This window comes from Fundulus heteroclitus, chromosome 14 (assembly GCF_011125445.2).
Source record: "Fundulus heteroclitus isolate FHET01 chromosome 14, MU-UCD_Fhet_4.1, whole genome shotgun sequence".
NCBI classification, from domain to species: domain Eukaryota; kingdom Metazoa; phylum Chordata; class Actinopteri; order Cyprinodontiformes; family Fundulidae; genus Fundulus; species Fundulus heteroclitus.
In genome coordinates this window covers 15,338,061-15,360,224 of record NC_046374.1, presented here as the reverse complement: position 1 = coordinate 15,360,224, position 22,164 = coordinate 15,338,061, and the positions used below count along the sequence as shown (strand labels likewise).

The 22,164-nt window shown below is 39.7% G+C and overlaps 2 protein-coding genes and 1 long non-coding RNA gene across 3 annotated transcripts; all 3 read right to left on the bottom strand.

Moving 5' to 3' along the window:
* Positions 1–893: 893 nt before the first annotated feature.
* Positions 894–5,936, bottom strand: fis1 (fission, mitochondrial 1). Its single transcript, XM_012867698.3, has 5 exons — positions 5,831–5,936; positions 5,244–5,376; positions 5,020–5,096; positions 1,697–1,802; positions 894–1,613 (listed from the first exon to the last, which is right to left on the bottom strand). Exons 1-5 carry the CDS (start codon positions 5,873–5,875, stop codon positions 1,510–1,512), a joined length of 465 nt encoding a protein of 154 aa, XP_012723152.1. The 5' UTR covers positions 5,876–5,936; the 3' UTR covers positions 894–1,509.
* A 368-nt stretch (positions 5,937–6,304) lies between these two features.
* On the bottom strand, positions 6,305–12,520 carry zgc:103586. Its single transcript, XM_012867699.3, has 5 exons — positions 12,428–12,520; positions 11,621–11,737; positions 10,350–10,461; positions 10,214–10,271; positions 6,305–6,733 (listed from the first exon to the last, which is right to left on the bottom strand). Exons 1-5 carry the CDS (start codon positions 12,438–12,440, stop codon positions 6,623–6,625), a joined length of 411 nt encoding a protein of 136 aa, XP_012723153.1. The 5' UTR covers positions 12,441–12,520; the 3' UTR covers positions 6,305–6,622.
* A 5,475-nt stretch (positions 12,521–17,995) lies between these two features.
* LOC105929769 lies at positions 17,996–21,843 on the bottom strand. Its single transcript, XR_001166401.3, has 4 exons — positions 21,761–21,843; positions 19,218–19,268; positions 18,929–19,132; positions 17,996–18,439 (listed from the first exon to the last, which is right to left on the bottom strand). It is a non-coding gene; the product is annotated as an uncharacterized LOC105929769 (long non-coding RNA).
* Positions 21,844–22,164: the final 321 nt, after the last annotated feature.

Genomic DNA, 22,164 nt, shown 5'->3' with positions numbered 1-22,164 from the left:
CAGAGAAACCTCAGGCCACTTTGGCACATTCGCTGGCTTCTCATTAAACAGACTTTAAAAGACTAGAAGAACATGAAGATCATTTTGAAACAGTTTGGAGAACATAACTTTTTTCTTTAAACCTTGGTGTACCTCGATGCCGGTAAGCGAGCCAGCAGCATATTTTATTTGGACATTTAGCTTAACGCAGCATCTAGATTATAATCTTGTGCGGCCAACAGAACTGAAAGCGTTCTTATACCAATACAAGTTTTGTTTCTTTTGTTATCAGATACATTGTTCTTTGTCTAAAACATACCTGGCATGTTTCGAAAGTAACTCCAGTCGAAGGAGCTGCTGACACCTCTGATGACGACGGAAGTTACCGTCAAAACATGTCAAGTATGTGGTAGATAAAAAACAATGTTTCTGATGAAAAAAATAATTGTGTATTTAAAACACAGACACTATAAACTGTATTAAAATGTTCTTATACTTCTATCTTTGTCATTTCTGCCTTAAATGTTGCAAATACACACTCTCGCTACAAACACTGTGATAATTGCACTAAAAACTTTTTCTTTATCTGCAGCTATCTCTCTCTCTCTCCCTCATATATATATATATATATATATATATATATATATATATATATATATATATATATATATATATATATATATATATATATATAAATAAACAACCTAAATCCATTCATCTTTAACACAGAAATAGATTGAGCATCTTCAGGACCCGTGCTGCTCAGCTCCCAGTTTCCGAGAACTTTGTTGTTAAAAACAAAACCCAGCCAGCCTTAAGGAAAATTTTCACCAATTTGTTTATTTTTATTTAATTGAAAAAGTTTAATTTCACCATCTCTACATCACTTTTTTGTGCTCCCTGAGTCTTCCCCCCCATGTTTTAGCCTTTAATTTATCACCGGCAGCAGAAAACCAGAGATCGACAACAGACAACACGAATATTCTTGCAGTAATTTTATTTACCAAGATGTAAAAGAGGTCATTAAATAAAGCAAATGTGAATTTCAGGAAAGCGTTCAACACAGGAATGTGTGTTAATTCCTTTAGCTCTTGCTCTGCACAAATATTAAGTCCGGCTACACACGTCTGAATTAAATGTTCACACCCTGCACTCGGACGTCAGACATAACACATCGCCGTTTTTCTTCATACGACCTGCTGTCGTTCACACAGCATCAATAACACTTTCCTTAACTCACAATGGAAGAAACCTGTACACTCTTTGAAATACATACTGTTTGCAAATGGCAACTTAGTAAATTTAAGATTAATTTATACAACTAACTAGAGACGGACATGCTTTAGTTAGTGAACAGAAAAGGTGATTTTCAACCCTGTTAACGTATGAAAGGATGTTTTTGAACCATGGCTGCTGTGAATGTGCCACAGCAGACACTCAACTTCAAACCATCATCTTTTAAGCACTTTGTAATGTTCCTCTGTTTATTGCAGGTCAGTCTATGAGTCTGGCACGCGGCTCCCGTCCAGGTTAGGATTTGGCCGCTCCCTTCGACACCGCCAAGCCGATGAGGCCCGCCAAACCCGCCACGCCCAGACCGATCCCTCCGACGATCGCCATCCCGACCAAGCCGTCTGGAAGAAGACAACAAGTTAAGAGTTCGGACTTACAAACCGTTTCGCAGAAAACGTCGGGTTTTCCAGCGTGTCCCCCGTACCTTTCTTCAAAGCCTTGTCGATGAGCTTTTCCAGCTCCAGAGCCTGCTTGTTGCCCGGCTCGTTCTTCAGAAGAGTCCGGATGTACTTCAGGGCTTTCTCATATTCCTGGGGTGGAAGATAAAATAAAAAAAGATCAAAACAAATCCCATCTGCCGTGATCAAACAGGGTAATCTGACACGGGGGGGTCAATGAGGCTACTGAGGTAGAGTCGGCTAGTTTACAGCATTCCCGTGGTGTTAAAGAAGAGAAGATCATTATGACCTGCAGACCATAAAAGCCTGATTAGTTATCTTCAGAGGACAGTCAGGGAGGGAGCAGAGAGACAGGCACACTGTTGTACCAGCGTGCAGGTGAGGAACCCCCCCACAGACGCATAAATCACACATACTCTCAGAACAACCTGCGTCAGCAGCTCCACAACCAGATGAAATCATCTTTTTCTGCACATTTTCCCCCCGCTTCACTCAACAACGCGGCCGCTGGCGTTACCCATAAATCCAACATGCGTATCGCAGAAGTCTGGAGGAGAGAAGGATCGTCTTCCACCTGTTCAGATGTGCTGCGTTTCCTGCGCTGTCACTGCTTAATGCCCCGTGGCCGCCTATAGGATGGGACCTCTGTGGATGCTGCTGTCACACGTCTGGAAATCATTGTCAGACAAAATGGCAGAGCCAGTCGTCGTTTTTTTTATAATTTTCCTCATTAAAACTGAACTGAGACACATTTATCGAGATTGCTCGTGTGAAGAAGAGTGTCCCGTCAGCGGATCACGACCCAGTGCATTTCTGTTGATCTGAAGACAAGTTCTGCTGTGACTTGTAAACATTACAATAATAAAAAAAAGTCCTATTTTCTCATTGGTTTTTTTAAAGGCAAGTGTTTGTCAGAAATGTGTTGTGCACTTATCAGCACGAACGGCAGGTTTTAAAGGTTCCTTTAAGCTGTTCTTTTTAAAGGGTGTAATTATATTATATTTTTATTTAAAATCTTTGATTTTAAATAAAAATGTTATACAAAATTAAGGGATTTCCTCTAATCCGCACCGGGATTAAAAATAAAACCCCAACCGACCCCCTAGGATTGTGTTGATGTCTCATAGCAAATCGCAGAGACACGCTACAGTTTTTGTAGTCATCAGGAAACGTCTTGGAAAACTCTGTCCAAACGCGTGACAATCGGTACAGGTAATGTACAAAGGGGGGTTTCCCGGTGCAAACCGTGAACAGAACCAGGATCCGGATCCTTATACAGGTTTAATGTATTCAAAACCCAGCGCTGGTACGTGTTTTAGGCTGGTTGTCTACCTGGAACGCCCGACTGCCTCCGAGTTTCAAACGTTCAACATTTACCGTCACCTCTGAGGGAAGGAAACCTGACTCTAACCCGTGTTAAACGGAAAGTTGCTGGAACATCAAGCTGGACTTAGGGGACGTCTGGGATTCCCTCCTGGACCTGGTCCCCTCGCGACCCGATCTCAGATAAGAGGATGGAGACTCAAAGGAGAACCAGCTCCCAAATCAACCCCCTTCAAGCACTACGTTTGCTGCTGCTCACAAGGACAAAGCCAAAGGCCTTTCACAGCACAAAGAAATTTTAGATTAGACTGAAAAAAGAGCCGTTTAGCCACAATGACACAAACTATGCTCCAACGAGAAGTCTTTGAGGTCCTCAGAACTGGTCTTGGTCTCAAGACTTGTTCAAAGTCTTGGTTTTGACCACAACTACTAAGATTGTAGTCACTGAAAGGCATGGTGGTGGTCTGACAGCATCATGCTGAGGATCTGATTTACAACCTGTGGTACAGCGCCTTGCACAGAGCGCACTGAATAATCAAGAATGACCTCAAAGTCGTTCTATTTTACATCAAATCAGCAGCTAGGTGGTTTCCTTAATTATGAGCTCTGATTGGCTAACGATCCCAAACACATCAACACAGGGTTGGGAACGGGTAAAGCAGACCAACATTAAGCTTCTGGCATGAACCTGACATGAAGGCCGATAAATTAACTCTAACATTTCTGATAAGCAGAGTCACACCAGAAGCTCCTTGATGGCTTCAAAAATCCAGCGTTTTCTCTGAAACGTGATTTGACACTTTAACCAAATATACGTGGAGGATAAAATTGAGCTTTTGAAGTTCAAAGTTAGGTCTTGTTAAAACAAAGAAAATTAGACATTAGAGGAAACCTGCAATGTTTTTTAAACTACTTGTAGTTTTTTGTTGAGTTCCACCCTGAGAGAAAAAAAACCCTTGAATAAAACACATCATATAAACTTAATGATGATGAGTGGATGTAAACCTCTGACTATACCTGCCATTTTTTTTTTTACAGCAACAGTAAAAATGCTCAGCGGAGCTCTCCGACTGAAACGGAACATGCAAAGTTTACTAAACGAAAAAAAAGCTTTTGATGTCAGTTAAACAAACAAAGAAAATAGTACAGACCTGTGACTTCACAAGATTTAATCACTAAAGGGTCAAAGGAAAAAGAGTAAAACGTGAATAACCTAATTAAATATAAAACCTAACACTTTCGTTTGGTTTGTAGTGATAAAATCACCAGAAAAGGCTCCACAGTGACATCTATCTGCACCAGCACGCCAGAATCCGCACACTTCTCTGTCATACTTGAGATGTGACTCAGTTACACACTGTTGTGTGTGGAAACTAACTTAAAACACAAAGTATCAGGGGAAAGGAGGAAGAACAGAGAAGGAAGAATAGAATTGCTGACTAATCGCCCGGAGGTGATAAGAAGAGTAATAGTTTCTCTTTTGCATTAGCGTGGGGCTTTTTAAAAACTTTGCCGTTTTGGTCTAGTTTATGCCTGCCAGGCGTCTGTTTCCTTCTGGTTGGACAACCGGCGATTTAAGCCAAGTAATTTTGAATAATCTACTCATATTCTGCTATAGTGAAATGTGATTATGTGATAAATGTTATCTGTCAGCAGGCTGTCGATCAGAGGTATTTGGGTTTGAGCACGGGTCATGACCTCTCACATTTCAGAGGTGGGAACTGACAGGGATTAGGACCCCAATCAAATAATGTCTTCTAAAAACAATTAAATAAACTCTATATGAGAGAGCTCAGCATTTTAGGATGTGTCACCCCCCCAAAATTCATTAAACATTCAAACACAAAGATAAAGTGACCTGATGCCCAGTCGTTAAGTACATGATAGTTTGTTTACAGGAAGAAAACAGAAGCAGAGGCATGCAGAAATAGTGAGGTGTGGGTAGGATTTGACAAAGAGCTTAAAACCGGTATTTTGATTCTGATTTGTGAAAAGGAAAAACAAGATTTGCATTAACACGACTGACTTTGAGTCTGTAGTTGGCCACTGCAAGGTAGAAGAGAAAGTCCCGGGAGTCATCCTTTGACGATTTGTGAACCAGCTCTAAGAGAGAAACAAAACAACAAAACAAAATTAAATAAATCAACACATCAAATCAGCCCACAGGGCGACTCTAACAGACGGCTTCCTGCAGCTTACAGGAATAAACTATGAATAACTGAATGATTTAAAGAGGAACCATGAATTTACCCTCCAGGAGCAGCACTCCCTTCTTGATGTCCTCCGTGTATTTACTCCTGATTAAACACCAAGCATACTCAAACTTTGTCTCTTTGGATACGGCTCCCTTCAGCAGCTCGTTGTTGTACTTCTTCTCGAATTTCTGCAACATAAAAAAAACAAGTTTATCATAGTGAGAGAATATTAAATTAACATAAGTGGATCAGTTGTGGCCTGTAGAAACCCGGTTATTGACAGGAGCCGCTCTGTCTCTCTCTATCAGTAAATGCTGTCGACTTCTAGCGTCTGTAAGCAGGTATAATTATTCATTATCAGTATTTTCATGTTAAATTAATCAAAAGCGACTGGTTTTTAGACCAGATTTCCAGCGTGAGTTTCACTAACACCAAGTGACAAAGTTTAAAGCCAAAACATGAACATTAGCGTTAGCATTAGCAAGCTACGTGACGCGACAGGCGCGTCGACATGTTGTGTTTTCCCCGCAGTGTAAGCCTTTGCCAAGACCAGTGACGCTGCAGGGACGTCGGTGCTCGTCCTCCGCGGCTTTATATGTTGGTTTAATAACGCGGCAGGAGGGTTAATAACGTGAAACTTACTTTAAGGTCCTCGGGAGCCACAACATCACTCAGCACAGCCTCCATGTTTCCGGGAAACGGAGCCACGCCCACTTCGCATCACATGACACAACAATACTTACGTCATCTTTTCCTTCTCGTTTCCTCAACATTAATAATAATAATAATAATAATAATAATAATAATAATAATAATAATAATAATAATAATAATAATAATAATAATTATTATTATTATTATTATTATTATTATTATCATTTATAATACTTAAATGTCTTTTTTCTTTTCTTTTTTTTTTTTTTTTTTACATTTTAGCAATTCTTATGAATTCAAACAGGTCTGCCAAAATTATTTAGCAGCCATTTTAGCAGATAAATCTGACCATCATATCATCCTTTTCATTACTTCTGGATTTCACAAAATGAACTTCAGACTGGACATTTTTTTCTGATTTATTTAGTTTCTGCAACTGGACACAAGTGAATGTTGCTGAAGTCAAGCAAAAATGTTTAATCATGGACTTCTAATTTAAAAGAAACTTGACACACATTCATTGCATTAATTGTATGATTATAGTCATGTACTTGAAATAAAACATGGTTTACTACATAGTGCGTTTTCTTCCATAATTTTTGGTCTTTTTAAAATATTATCAGTGTTTAAAGGGGGAAGGGGGACTTGAAGGGAGATCCCAAAAGTATCTGATTTATTTCTCTCAGGCAACAATGAGATTTACATAGAAATAGAGTGAGACTGAAGCTTGTTTCCCAGACATGTCTTGGGCCACCAGAAGACGCCGTGGAAGCGTGATCACTACTTAGCGAGGTCTTCAGGGGAAAACGCCAAAGGTAGCAGTTCACCGAGCGTAGTTTCTTTATAAGTTCCATCCGGCTTAGTCAAATATACAGTCCAGTTTGATCCAAACTGTGGGTCATATAAAAAAAACACAAGAATTGATATTATTAATTTTCAAAGGTAATTATAATTTCAGACTGACTAAGGAACCAGTCATGAAATCTTATCAGAACAGAATGTCCTCTAAAGCTCCAACGTTCGCAAAACACTGACACACCTAACTTCCCCCTGATGTTGCATTACTTGACCTGTTCTGACTGTTCTCTAACAGTGATGTGCGTGTTTAAGGTTTATGGCAACACTGAAGCTTCCTCCAGTGTAAGTTTCCCATTTTCCATAAATATATAACATTAACATAACTTGAAAGAGACAGAACGGTACAAAGGTGTGATATTTGGGTCAAGTAATGAGTTCAGATCACCCCAGACACAATTATTTCATCACTGCAAAGATGTGTAAAAAGCATTAAAATAAAAACTAATCTTTTATTGCCGTAGACATATTGCATACCACACATGTTCAGAAATAACTGTTTCTCACGAATTCACTCATGCAGACTTCAGAAATCTTTACCATCCAAAGAGCCATTTTTGTCCTCTTATCTGCAGCAGATTTCATCTTGAGCCACAAAATCCTGTGACCATGACCCTTTTAATGATTCAAGTATACTAAATGCTATCTAAGATATTTTCTTTACGGTTAAAAATATTTATATTTTTAAGTTTTAAAACCAGAACACCCACGAAACTAAACCAAACGAACACCTGATCTTAAGTAGAAAGTTTCAAGTTTAGTGTAGAGTAAGGGGAAAACATAATTTGCTGTAATTCTTTGAGCTTTTAATGTCATTCAGGTGTTTAAACTCTATGCAGAACTTGCATAAATTACAGAAAAACTGCAAAGCATACCTTTGTATTGGCTCTGTATTAGCTTAATATATATATATAAAAAAAACATTGTTCAGTTCTGTATTGAGAGCCAATACAGAGTCCCCAAAGAGCCACCATTGGTTCCAAAGCAGCAGGTTGCTGCAAAAGATGCAGAATCACCCCCACCTCAAACAATTCTTTAAAATAAATGTTAAAAATTATTAAATAGTTTTTAAAAGTATACTTCATCTTTTTAAGTTGAATAAAGTTTCTAGCAGCTTTATTATCAGTTAAGGACCTTCTATTTCTCTGAGGATGAAATATCAGATGTTGTGACAACCCATTTTCAGAATAAGGACCCATGTTTCTCTTGGCAACATCCACAGTGGGGTTGGGGGTGTGGGGTCCATAAAAATAATTACATATTATACACCAACAGGTTGAATAGGAGTGAGTCCAGGGCACATACGTCCCTCTCTTACTGTCACAATTGTAATTGTGGGGAGTTTGCAGAAGCTAAAGTGATATTAAGTGAAAAAACCTGAGGTGGGTCTTGTATGAAAGGATAACTATTTAAAACACAGGTACAAGCAGCTCATCGAGGACCACTTCAGCAACAACAATGCACATCAGAACCATCGCAGACATCAGGTGCAGCGACCAGCAGCCCAGCAGTGACCCGGCTCTCCCCGACACCTTAAACAGCTTCTTCGCACGCTTCGACTCTCCAAGCAGCAGGAAATCTGAACATCTTCCTCAGCCAAAGGTGCAGCATCAGCCCCTCATCCTGCAGCTGCTCCAAGTGACCTCCTCCTTAAAGAAGGTCAACATCAGCAAGGCTTCAGACATGGCGTCAGGTTGGACTCTAAAATAATGTGCTGACCAACTAGCAGGGGTCTTTCTGGACATCTTCAACCTCTCCCTGCTGCTCTCCATGGTCCCTGCCTGCCTGAAATCATCCGTTATCTTGCCTGTCCCCAAAAAACACAACCATCATGTGCCTCAATGACTTCTGTCCTGTTGCTCTGACCCCCATCATCATGAAGTCCTTTGAGAGGATCCTCCCGCAACACATTAAGGACGCCATCCCTGGTGGCCTGGTCAGCCTGAAGTTCTCCTACAGGGAGAATCTCTCCATGGAGGATGCTGTCTTGGTGGCATTGCACACGGCTCTGACTCATCTGCAGCATCCCAACACCTACGTCAGGATGCTATTCATGGACTTCAGCTCAGCATTCAGCACCGTGCTACCAGACATGCTGGCTCTGAAGCTGCACAACAGGGGATTTTCTCCAGCGTTCTGCTCCTGGATCAGTGACTTCCTCACCAAGAGGCCTCAGGTGGTGAAGATAGGGAACATCTGCTCCACTGATCCTCAACACAGGAACACCGCTGGGTTGTGTCCTCAGCCCTGCTCTCTTCTCCCTTTTCACCCAGGACTGTTCTGCTGTCCACCCCACAAACACGGTGGTGAGGTTTAGGTGAAGTACTGTTATTGCCTATTTGCCCACTCTTCTCGCAGGAATATCAAAAGCACATTTCTGTAAATGTAGCTTCACTGCATGAAAGCACCTTATTGCCGCATTACTTGTGATTCATGAAGGACGGACTAATCTATGTAACATGGCTCATATCATTTGTGGATGGACTCATATCAAAGCCCTTGGACTCTGATATTTTTATCTTTTCCACGCTCTAATGTGAAAAGAAAGAAAAGCTGCACACATGTTTTCTGTCTGTTGTTTTTTGTGTGTACTCTAAGTCTGTGTCCTGAAAGGAATTTCACCACAGTAACACACGGTGACAATAAGGAATCAATAAAGCCTAAAGACCTCAGCCCACTAATATATATGTATAAGGTGCTGTGATGCTGTGGGCCAGTTTCTCTTCCAAAGGGCCTGGATGCCTATTTGGGGGGCATGGCTACTTTAACATATGATTAAATTTTAACTAACATCTGGTGGTGTCTGCCAAAAAACTAAAATGGAGTGGGATAATCATCCAAAGCATTTGACAAAACAGCAAAGAAGTGGTTCGGCAGACTCAAGCCTTGCGCTTTGACAATCTCAGCCAACCAAAATCCTATAAAGAAACTGTGGAGTGAGCTGGAGAGAAGACGCAAGAGTCTGGACAAATAATTAAAGATTCTTGAATGCTACAGCTTTGGGAAAGGTTACAGAAGAACAGTCTTTTTGCAAAAAGGGCTTTATACATTATTAACAGCAGGGGGTGCCAAAGAGTAAGGAAGTGATGCGTTAATGAACAAAATAAAAAAATAACCACCACCAAAAAAGCAAGCAAGCAAAAAAAAAAAAAAGTTTGTCTTAACAAAAGGAATTCCCTCTGATAAAATTTTGGCTATTTCGAAATATGTTACCGGGGGATGATATTCCTGGAATAAGTGAAGTTTCTCCATCCTTGCTGGGGTTGCAGTTATTCTGGCTTTGAATTATTTATTTACACGTTTTGGTTTGTCTTTGGCTTTGGATTTTCTTGTGTGTACTTAAAAGTGCTCAGTTAAGACAACATCCCAAAACACAGACAAGGACGGACACCTAGTGGCCTGAGAAAACGGGGAGGAGAGGAGTTGGGTTCCTGTTCCTTATATCCTCACTTCATCCTGAATCCTGAAAAGATAAATTACACACACATTGGAGTATTGTTCCTTTGAACATCTCACCTCCACGAGAACCTGTCTGCATGCTCCACACGGTCCAACAAAACGGTCTTTGACATCACTGAGGGAAAAGGAAGATGAGTGAATGATTGGGGGCGTTGTTTGAATCACCACCTCTGTGATGCTCACAGTGTCCTACCATGTCACAGCGATGGCGGTGAACTGTCTGTGTCCCTCAACTACAGCTCTCTGGATGGCCGTCCTCTCGGCGCACACCGTCAGACCGTAGGAGGCGTTCTCCACATTGCAACCTGGAGATGAGGAAACACGTAGACTAATTGGTCTTTTTTTGCATATATATATATATATATATATATATATATATATATATATATATATATATATATATATGCACTAAAATACAGGTTCATTCTACAGAAACATCCACTTTTGGGATGGCAAGGTATCTTACAGGAGACTGTATTTTAATAATTTGTTAGGGTTTGTTAGAAATGTGATTGAATGACTTGTTTATGTGCACTACTGTGTATTTTCTGTAACGATGACAATCTTTGAAAAATCTCATATAAACAATGAATGATGCGCTCAATAAAATGTTAAGTTATGAGTGAAGCAAAATTTATGGATTATTCTGTGAAATATGACACATTTTATAAATATGACATCAGAAAAACCTCACGGTAACTTGGAACAATTTACATTTCGTGGCAACTTTTCTCACTTCTCCAGCTTCCTTATGACGACCTCCCAGAATCTGCAATCAGGCAGATGATCTGGTCGTCACTGTACCAGCGGGCGTTTTCTCTGGGGCTTGGCCAGGAGAACTTGAGAAGTCCCTGCTGGTGCACGCACTTGACTTTTATGTGGTTTTCTTCCAGTTGCAGGATCAGGCCAGTGTAGGATTCATCGTTATAACATATATCACATCACTGTGCAATGTGATGGTCTTTAATGGCATTTGGTCTAAAATCCCTCTGTTTCATTGTGACAAGAGCAACCTCTTATAAACTGTGGCATAGACAATCAAACAAATATATGAATGCAGACATGTCTCTGTGTGTGTAAGAGCAAGAAATAATGAAATAATGTGAAGAAGAGAAGTCAATGTGAGGTTGCACTGATGGAAACAGCCTGAGGAGCAAATTCAGATGTGTCAGATGATGTAAATGGTGTGCAATGTACACAGTTTGGTTATATTATCAAGCTTTAAGAGTTTCAATATTAATTCCTGGATCTGCTTGTCCTGTAGAGATTATGTTTGCTGCGAAACGATACTGACAAACATTGGCAGTGTTCCTCCAGTGTATGAACGCCACTGTCTTTACCCTGAAGCCTTTTCTCCCTGCCAAACTCTACCATCCTTCCAGTACTATTCAGGTATTCCCAGTGACATTCATTTTAATCATCAGGATAAGATATTAAAAATGGAGCCGCCCGATTGTTTCTTACCTGTGATTATGGCGCCATCTGCTGTTAGAATGGCGGCACCGACAGGGAAGTGGCTGTAGGGGCAGTAGGCCATGTCCCGGGCCTGCATGCACTTTGAGATCAGCTCTGCCACTTTGTCTGAGTAAAAAACATACAGGATGAACTTTTACGGAAACAAAAGACTATTTATAGAAAGCCGCATGGATAGTAGGAACTGTAGCATTGTGGGAATGTGTAAGAGAGTACTGGATGGACTTGGCTGTCGCAATAGCAGGGTGGTTTTCCAAAAGTGTGTGTTTCACCCAGCTACGCGCTCTATTTCTGTCTGAAGCGGAACTATCACGTGATGGAGAAATGAACTGCAGCCCTGTTAATGTTTTAAAGTAGATTATTTATTTTTATTTTTTTACTGACTGTGGGCAGGGTACTGGCAGGGTTTCATGATGACAGCACTGTTTGCTTTCCGCCTTATTGGCTGGTCAGTGGTGACGCCTCCTTGGATCAGATCAGGGACTGACTTTTATTAAAGTCTAGTTTGAACTGGCCGACATTTAAAATACATAAAATGTCTTTTGTTGGTTTTTATTTTAAAAAAAAATGTTCTTTTTAAACCTTTGCCAGCAGCTGGAGAAAGGCTCTGACAAGTCCGAGGTTTCTGAAACATGACACCTGCTCAAACAGCATCACGACGCCGAGCAAAGCATAAATTCCTCAAAGCAGTGCTGGTTCTTGCACGAATGCCGCCCCTTAAAGAAGCCTCTCCTCTCTTTCTGTGGAAAAAACATGTATTTGCATCAAAGCAATCAAATCCTTCTTATGATTCCTCACCAGCTTTCTGCATGATTCCTCTTGTGATTCCACGACTTGTCTTCAGTGAAGAGCTCCGAGCTTTTTGGGAAGGAAGTCCTCCTTGTCATCTCCCTAAACTTTTGCTCCACCTCCAGTTTTTTTCTTTTTCTTTTCTTTTTTCCGATCCAATTTGGGACTCTCACATGTTCAGTTTCGTTTCATTTTCACCGTTTATTTTAACTTTACATTCATCCACATTATCAGACATATTTTGAAGCAATTGCACCTACATTGGCTTTCACCAGGTAATAAACAGCTTGTGAGTTAAAAAAGACAAAACATTTTTAAATCTGTTTATGCTCCATGCAGTTTGTTGAATAAGCAACAACAGGAATCAAGAGCTTAAACTATGTTAGTGTTACTTGGAACATAACATGTTGCTGCAGTGTTTACATAAATAAAACCGTACTCAAATGAAAACCCACATCAACCTTACAACGCCTCAGACATTGCTGTAAAAATCAGGGTCCACTGGGCTCATGCTCACATAGCACAGCATTCCTTTGCAGAAGTTGGCCAGCACGACTCCAAATCCAAACATCTCCAATAAGGCGTTCCAGAAAGCAAAGGTGTACAGGGTTTTATTACAGTAAAGGCCATCGGCAGCTGAGGGGTTGTAGTTTGGCTGATAGACTGAGAAAACCCACATGACACCTAGAGGGCACATGAGACACAAACACTGTAATTTCCTGCTGTCAGTTTTGGTTTGTTCATTAATAGAGCTGCAAAATACAAATAATCTCAACGTGTGCAATTTTGCAGGTAGAAAAAAGGACCTAACAGCCCACATCTAAAGTGAAAGTGGCTGAGACACTAAAGAGCAACAGGGAGGAAAACTTCTTACTTGTTGATATTCTAACCACGATTTTCAGTAATGGTATCATGATTAATTATTTTCTCAATATCACCCATCCCTGTCTGCAAAGCACATATTAAACAAGATAAAGTAGACCCAAAGGGTGAAAATTAAGATTCTTGCATTTTCAAAGTAAAAAATGTTGTGATTTTGTGTTGAAAACTAATGAAAATTACTGGGACTATAATTTAATTTAACAGGTAAGTTGTTTGACTGAACGGGAATTATGTATTTTTCTCTGTCCGTTGCACTGAAAAGCATTGTGGGATGCCGTCTACAAGATCTGGACAAGGTTTATGCTGCAAGAGTCTAGAAAAGGACCCCTGCTGAGAATCAAATAAACCACCAGGTCATAGTCTATTACATGTTACAAACATACTCAGGGAGTGTTTGGTTGTTTCATTCACTAAATTGAACAGTAATCCACAGTAATTTGCACAGTCTGTGAAGTGACTGGCTGCTGTCTGTCACTTCTGACTTCAATGTTTTAGTTTTATCAGATGCTGAGGACTGTTGCACGTTTGTTTTGCCTCTCAGGAAGTGTTGTTTGGTACATTCAGCTAGAACATTTTAGTTTTATCTGGATATGCCTCATTATCTATTAACAATTGCACAGTATTTTTCCACTTCTGGCAAGTCTCTCTTCTGCTGTACATCTTAACTTTAAATGTAGCCTTTTCTTTTCATATTGTATATATATTTTTTGCATCCATAAATGAATGATCATTCTTAGATTTTTCACGGATGTCTTTGATTAGTGTTTGTGTGTTATATATAAGTTCTGAGCCTGTGTCTCACCAACATTTAATTGTGGTTACATAATGACAGTAAAGACTCTTGATTCTTGCAGGTCCTTCCATCCTTACCCAGCAGGTTCCATATGACGAGAAACAGGCACAGAAGACACTGCATACATGCTTTGACGCCTCGAGGACGCTCACGTGGCTGAGCGGCATCGCTCTCGCAGGGCAGAGTCACAAAAGAAATCATGAGCAGGGAAATCAAAGCCATCCCTAGCAGATAGTTGGGGATGTTCGGCTGCTGAGGGCAGTCCCTTAAATACACGGCGCCTGTCGACAGATGGTGAGGTCAGAAAAGGCTGCAATAATGCAAGACAACATGTTGGGGAGGGGTTACCAACCAAAGATCACTCGTGCCACAGTGAAGACAGCCCAGGTGATTGCAGCTCCAGCTACAATCGAACCAGCAACAATCAAACAGTTAAATTTTATGTCGTCATAAACAGAGAGCTCATCCAAATAGGTATTTACTCTACTCACTGGTTGTAACTAAAAGATAGTTCAGATCTTTGGAACTGGGTTTCTGTTAAGAGGCTATGAGCAGTCAGTTCCTGCAGTAGATGACTCTGTAGTTGCGTTTCGACTATGGGTTCATTAATTAAAGTTCCTGAAACTTTCTTTTTACTTCCAGGCTTTATTTTGTTTGCGTTTCCACTGGATTATGTCTATTGATTTCCTCCCTTGATGCTCAGTGAGTCCTCCTCTTGCAGGAGTGCTTCTTCATTCAGCTCTACTGTAGTAAGTCATCTCCCTCCCTCAGCTCCTCTGCCTCCCTCCTGCCTCGGCTGTTATCAGCCTATTGCGCCCACCTGCACTCTTTCCCCACACTTACCTCAGTATTTATGCGCCTGACGTCTCTCTGTTCACTGCTGATTTTTTCTTTTATCACTTCCACGGACTCCGTTCTTCTACTAGCCTCTCCACTACTCTGCCTGTTTCATGTCCTGTGCTCCAGGTTCGTGTCCTATAAGTTTTCTGTTGTTCATTATGAATTATTCTTCACTTTTCCACTCCTGGTTCTGTCTAGGTCTAAGTCCAAGTATGAGCCGACCATGACAAAGCATTATGTACTGCAGGCTATATGTTTACTGGTCTCAGCCTCTTGAAAGAACATAATTTTAAAAAATCTGAACTATTCCTTTAAACCACAACAATACTAATTCATCCATCCATCTATTTTCTATGCTCACTTATCCCTGCAAGGATAGACAGCATCCAGCCTATCACTGGATCACGTCATAAAATGTGTAAATCTGGCTGACAACAATCAGTCCGATATTCTTACACGCTCTTGCAAAGCAAATGCGGATAAATATACATTTTGGAATATCAACTTTTACATATTAAAATTGAGAATATCGTCGTTCAAATACCTTCTTCTCTCAGAAATTAGAGGGATGACCTAAAGAAATGGACTCTCATGACATGACATGTAGCAGCATATGTATCTGCCGTAGCTCCACCGCTATAAACTAAGGACATATGTGAAATAATATTTGATTCAGTTTTGATCTGGTGTTTGACGTTTTTAAAAGACTAAGATGTCAGACTTGTGATTTAACTATTTTGAAGTAGTTTCCTGTTGTAGGTTGAAAATGCCGTCAGGAATGGAAGGAGCTGGATGTTGTACACTAATTATTATTATTACTATTATTATTGGATTTTTACAAAAGGAAAAAGGGGATAACGACATCTACTCCTAGCAGTGTTGGTAATCTCAGACACAGAGGCAGATATGTCTCCCTGGGTGGCGGGTCGTCGCCTAAGCAAGGTGCCCAGGGAGGAGGAAAATCCTAATACCTAATATCTTATGATATTAGGTATTAGGATTTTCCTCCTCCCTGGGCTTTGGTATGCAGATGAAAACAGCACATCTCCACATCTTTTGGCTGTTACGATTCCACAGCATCATATATATTGATCTGCTGGTAATTAATGTAATTCACTTAAATACTTGAAAGAAGCTACTGTTGCTTACAAAGCTGTTTATTAGCTCAATGTATTAGTAACGATGGTGGTTTCACTTCAGTCTGCAGATGTGCTCTCAGTTTAAAAATTCAGTTTTTGTTAATCATTGTTATTAACAAACAATAGATAAGTGGATATAGAAAATTAATGGATTGATGACACAATATCCCTGAAATCCCATCCTGCAAAATGTTCTTACAGCTTAATAAACACGTATAGATGTGCCGCTGGTGTATTTAAATTTCTTGGTGAAGTTGGACTAATAAACTGTTATTGTTCCACCTACCTGACAGTCTGGGGGGTCTTGGTGGTGGGGGGGTCAGGTGGAGCTTCCACACGGTCCCCACAGTCACTGTCACGGGACGGCCTGCAGATGGGGCTAAACAGTATTTGTTGCTTTAATCACGTTCAGTTAAATTTACCCGTGTCCTGCATTAAAAAGCAGGGTTCAACATTAGTTCTCAAAATAAGCTATCGAATACATCAATATGAACACATACCAGAAAATACCCAGCTGTGTCCCATACATCTCAGTTCTAGTAGCTATTTTAAGGATGTATTTATACTGTGTGTGTGAATGCGGCATAAAAATAATTCAGATTCAGACGTAAGACATGTTCCGCGTTCAGGGCCAAGGCATTCTTTGACATCCATCAGTAGTGAGCATTGGCTTTAAAAAAAATAGCTTGCATCATTGATTTTTTTAACTTTACTGTCTACTGCGTATCACTATTATATAACATTGCCAACCTAACCTTTTACTACACGCCAGTCACAGTACAAACTACAAGATGCGGGTCTTCTCTTCAACCTTACAGGTAAACATATTCGTAGGAATTTGTACAAGCATCCACTTGCCTGCCATTTTACCAAGAAGACGTCCTCTCTCCTAATCGCACCCCCTCAGATGGTTTGATTAAACGAAAGCTGTCAAATAGGGGAATACCTCGATCGACTGCTGGTGTTTTGTTTAGCTGTAATTCCATATTCCAAACGAGAAGAGAAAGTAAAAGTGAAAGAATGAGCCTGTGGTTGAATATTTACCCAGACGTCATTAATAAAAAACAAAAAGCCAGTGACTACTGTACAGAGGCTCAATATTTACTTTTGTTAAAAGAACAAGTCTATCATAAGATATGCAGTTATGTCCTTCCTACCCACTTAATAGTCCAAATTAAATGAATGTAGACAAGAAAGTGTTTTTATTAGAGCTTATATACTCTCTATACTAGAAATGAAACACTGTCGTGTCTTGCATCAAAGTGTTTAAATCCCAAGCCTGCATGGAGATGTATTGACAACTGTGTTGACTGACGATGGTTTTCTGAAGGGTTCCTGAGCCCATCTGGTGACATCCTTTACAGAACGATGTCGGTATTCAATGCAGCACCGCCTGAAGGGTCAAAGGTAACGGATGTTTTCGGCCTAGCCGCTTACGTGCAGAGATTTCTCAGGATCGTCTTTTGATAAAATCATGGACTGTTGACTTTAGCTATGACACAGTATTTCTTTTATTTAAATAAGTATGTTGGACAAAATACAACGGAAAAAAAGACAGTTGATTAAAAAAAACACATATTTTTGAATCACATGGAACAGGAGGTACGGAAAATGATTTGATGGACAATGGATGGAGGGATAAATGGATACAAGGCAGACATTGAAAGTCAAAAGCTTCACGAAGGTAGTTTTATCAAACTCTTTGGGTAAGTAGATTGTTCAATAAAGGTTGCAGTCCATATCCCAATGATCACAAAGGTGGTATTGTCCTACTGACCTGCTCATGTGGACTAAAGATGTAACAGACAGTTGATATTAAAGGTGTAGGGAACAACCACTGGCATTACAGAGCAATGTTAGTTTTGCAGAAGGGTTTTTATTCAACATGGTAGCTTTGATAATTGTGACACCTAGTTCAAAATAATTACAACTTTTGCCTTGATGATGTTCCTCAAAATAATAAAAAAGTTAGATCAATGTTTTTTCTTATGTTTCTACTATTTGTTCAATAGACAAACATGATAATTATGAGAGATTAAAATCAAGATTGTTCTTAAACGTATCAATCAACAGCAAACAGACTTTTATTCAAGCACATATTAGTCTTTGTCTAAATAAAACCTTACAGTAACTTCACAGGTTGTCACACAACACCTCAGACATTGCTGTAAAAATCTGTCTCCACTGGACTCAGAGTCACATAGAACAGCAATCCTTTGCAGAGTCGGACCAGGAGGACTCCAAATCCAAACATCTCCAACACGGCGTTCCAGAAAGCAAACGTATACAGGGTTTTATTACAGTAAAGGCCATCAGCGGCTGAGGGGTCGTAGTTTGGCTGATAGATAGAGAAAACCCAAACGATACCTGGTGGATACATGAGATAAAAAGCATATTAGAGCCTGTAGAATGTCATATTTCTTTCATCCATGGAGCGCATTTTAAACCAGTGACATTGGACTGAAATTCTGTACAAAAAAATAAGCAAAGCAGGACAATAAATATCATTAGATTAGAAATAGAGAGTAAACTAGTAGGGCTTAAATAATGCTTTCCACATTGTGAAGTGTTGTTATAAGGCTGGTAAATTTATTTTAAGCCAATATAGATGCGTAAGCCATTTGCACAGAAGCAAAAAGAAATCCAATGTTTGTTAATAATGGACCCAAAGAGCAGCATGTAAAATACGAACAGGACAGAGCTTAGAATGGACCCTTGAGGAACTCCTCAGTTAACCAGGGCTGAAGCTGAAGGATAATCATTTAATAGTTGTGACAGCCAGGAACAAGCAATACAAGACATTTTGTAATAACAAACTGTATAGACAGAACTATTAGAAAAAAAGTTTCTCAGTACCTAACGAGACCCAAATGATGACAAGCAGGCTCAAAAAGAACTGCAAACAGAGTCTGAAACCTCTGGGACGTTGTCGTGGTCGAGCAGCATCATTCTCCCACTTTACCGTCTCAAACAAAATCATCAACAGGTGGCAGAACGTCATCCCTAACAGAGATTTGGGGATGTTCGGCTGCAGAGGGCAGTCCTGGAAGTACACGAGACCTGTTGACAGACGGTGAGCTCAGAAAGTGTTGTTTACCGACAAAAGAGACAAGATAATATGTAGGAGAAAAAATAGTTTACCAACCAAAGATCACTCGAGCCACAGTAAGGATGGTCCATGTTAACGCAGTTGCAACTGTAACAATCAGACCATTAGTTTTCATTTAGATATTTTTCTTTTTATCAGAAACAATACTATTAAAACATAAATCACCAAAAGGTTCAAATAAAACACCTTAAAACAATTAAACAATCAACATAATGTGTATATTTTATGTGTGTAATAACTTCTCAGGGAGAGTTAATCTGGTACAACCAGGCAATCGCACAACGTTTTACATCATCCTGTAAATTGACTGCTGCACGTCTTTTTCTTTACTTGAACCTCGATTAACTGGAACATTTCAATTTTTGCTATTGACTAGTTGCACTTTTTAACTTGTCTAGTAATTTTTGTCTGATACAGTCGTTCAATTGAATTACATCATTCTGTAAAGTGACTGCTGTCTGTCTCTAAACGCTATAGTTGGTACTGTTCAGAAGCACTTTTTGTTACACTGGGTAAACTAGTCCTTCCATCCTAAAAGTAGTCAATACATTATGTATTCAGAAAAATGAGGTTGAAAAATTGATCTCTATGGGAACTGCAGGCCTATAAAAACTGTAACTAATCACTGGTCTTTGCACTGAAAAACAGGAGTTTTGGTTCTGACCTCACCCCCTCTGTCTCTCAAGTTCTGGGGGTATCACCATATCTACTGGTTGTCCCACATGCCAGTCACTCTGATGCATTCGTGTAAAGCCAGTTAGCAGGAACGTTCCTTGTTAGGTTCCGCTTGCTGGCTGCGCATGCTCACTTCTAATGTTTATGTATCTGGTTAGCTTAGCGGTTAGCTTAGTGGTTAGCTTCAGTGTTAGCCATTCATTGTAGCTCCACTGCTCTCACCTTTTTTCTTTCAACATAGCTGAGAGTCGCAATAAGCAAAAAAAAATATATATATATAAAAAAAGAAGAGGAAAGCTTCAGTTGCAAGAAATAAAACCAGACTAGATTTGGGAGATTTTTTTCACACAATCCCCCAGAGGAGCAGAAGAGGAGGTAAAACAGTCTTGCACATATGCAGTTATTCAAAAAGGGACTTGGACTCTAGCTTTAAACAATCTTATCAGATGCTAAACACTATTTGCACACATTTAACTGTTCTGGAAGTGTTGTCGGTGCATTCAAATTGAACATTATGTCTTGATTTGTGTCTGTGTTGTGCTGTGGAGTCTCTGTATTTGGGACCAGTGGGGCCCACCAGATGTCGCTGTGGAGCTCTGTGTTCACAATAATCAGCAGGACATGATCGTTTTTAATGGAGTAATAATGTAAAAAAGACAGATTCCCTTACCAATAAAATTCTGTTAAAAACATTTGTGTCTATATATCGAAGTCTGTCAGAATACCGACAAGCTCAGTAGGCTAAATCCTCTTGAGGTGCCTTGATATCGGGGCCGACCCACCAACGTTTGTTTAAATAATGGACATCTGAAATTGCAGTGCAGATGTTGAACACACTCTTAGAAGACAGTGGTGGGGCACAAATCGTCTGGCCCCAAGCTCGGATCGTCCAATCAAGATAGTGGAAATGCAAACATTATGTTCACGTTCTACCGGATAGTGTAGGATGATTTAGTGTTGGTTGGCTTTGCTAGCTCAATGAAGGATCGATGTGAGTCTTTTCTGTTGAATAAATTAACATTATGAGTGAGCCTTTATATGTAATTTTATGTGTAAAAGTGTAATTACATTTACCTTATATTTCTAGTTTGTTTATGCTAATTTGTCTGTTTAATTTAAAATTGATCAAAGTCAGGTTGTATGCATCACAAACAAAATAGTTGCTGCTAATAGGTGTTGAGTTTTTGTGCCCCACTTAACTTATGATGCCTGAGACGTCACTAGTGTCGTGTTATGTTCTGTTCTGTTAAATGTAAAATCTGAGCCAGTGTTTCACCAAAAGTTCCCCATGGTTACATAGTGACAATAAAGAATCACAAGTCTTAATATCCAACCAATTGCAAAGTAGGCAACAGTAAAGAAACAGTAATACCCATTGTATATTTAGGTGTAATGTAATCTATGAATTCTGACCAGATATTCCTAATGACTAGAATTAAAATTAATGATTTTGTTAAAATAACAGTGGAAACATGTAAACAAACAAACAAACGATAAATAAATACATTTTAAAAAGAGTTTAGTGGTTGCAATGCAAATAAAGACATGCCTGCATAATTACTGTCAGAAATAGACTTCTTGATCAATTTAAAAATAAATTTCCATCTATGTTGGAGGATTCTCCCTTGTAGGCATTAATCTTGCTGCACAGTAAAGTGGTTTCAGTTCTTACAGCAGATGATTGTTCATAGCCAGATTGTTTTGGGCTTTTTTATATGTAGCTTTTAGAGTCTGCAGTGATGCTAAGTGGACTACCCAGCAACATAGGTTGTTGGTGGAGAAAAAGGAAATTAAAAACATTTGTTAAACAACCGATATTAAAACCTTATAGCTTTTTAGAAGGCAGCCCAGGTATTTCACTCTCTCCAAGAGGAATGGCTTATAAATCTCAATGCTTTGCTTACCTGGCAGTCTTGGAGGTCTTGGTGGTGGAGGGGCCAGATGAAGGTTCCACGCGATTCCAACAGTTACTGTCACTGGGCGGCCTGTAGATGGCGCTAAGAATGGGAAAAGTCATTGTTTTAAAAGCCTCCTGAGTTGATCAAATATTATAGCTCAGCACTGTTTCAATACCCTTGAATACAACATAATGGTCTTTGAGGAACTCAAGTAGAACATGCTGAACTATCTCTAGATCTCGGTTCTCGTGTATCTGAGATGACCAGTGTGCATGTGGTGTTGGCATAAATCAGCTGCAGACATCAAATACATTTATGTGGCCATGGTTACTACTCTGACTTCAGGGAGTCTTGTGTTCCCATCAATACTGAATTGTTTTTATGAACAAGAAAAAAAAAAAACTTGCGTC

Bases quoted from the DNA above. Each gene is read 5' to 3' on its own strand.
- fis1 (XM_012867698.3), bottom strand. From the start codon at position 5,875: ATGGAGGCTGTGCTGAGTGATGTTGTGGCTCCCGAGGACCTTAAA. The intron at 1,803-5,019 runs GTCAGTCGTGTT...CTTCCACCCCAG, and splicing joins TGGCCAACTACAGACTCAAA to GAATATGAGAAAGCCCTGAA. The intron at 1,614-1,696 runs GTACGGGGGACA...GTCTTCTTCCAG, and splicing joins CGACAAGGCTTTGAAGAAAG to ACGGCTTGGTCGGGATGGCG.
- zgc:103586 (XM_012867699.3), bottom strand. The intron at 10,272-10,349 runs GTAGGACACTGT...CTTTTCCCTCAG, and splicing joins ACCGCCATCGCTGTGACATG to TGATGTCAAAGACCGTTTTG. The intron at 6,734-10,213 runs GTGAGATGTTCA...TATGACCCACAG, and splicing joins GCAGACAGGTTCTCGTGGAG to TTTGGATCAAACTGGACTGT.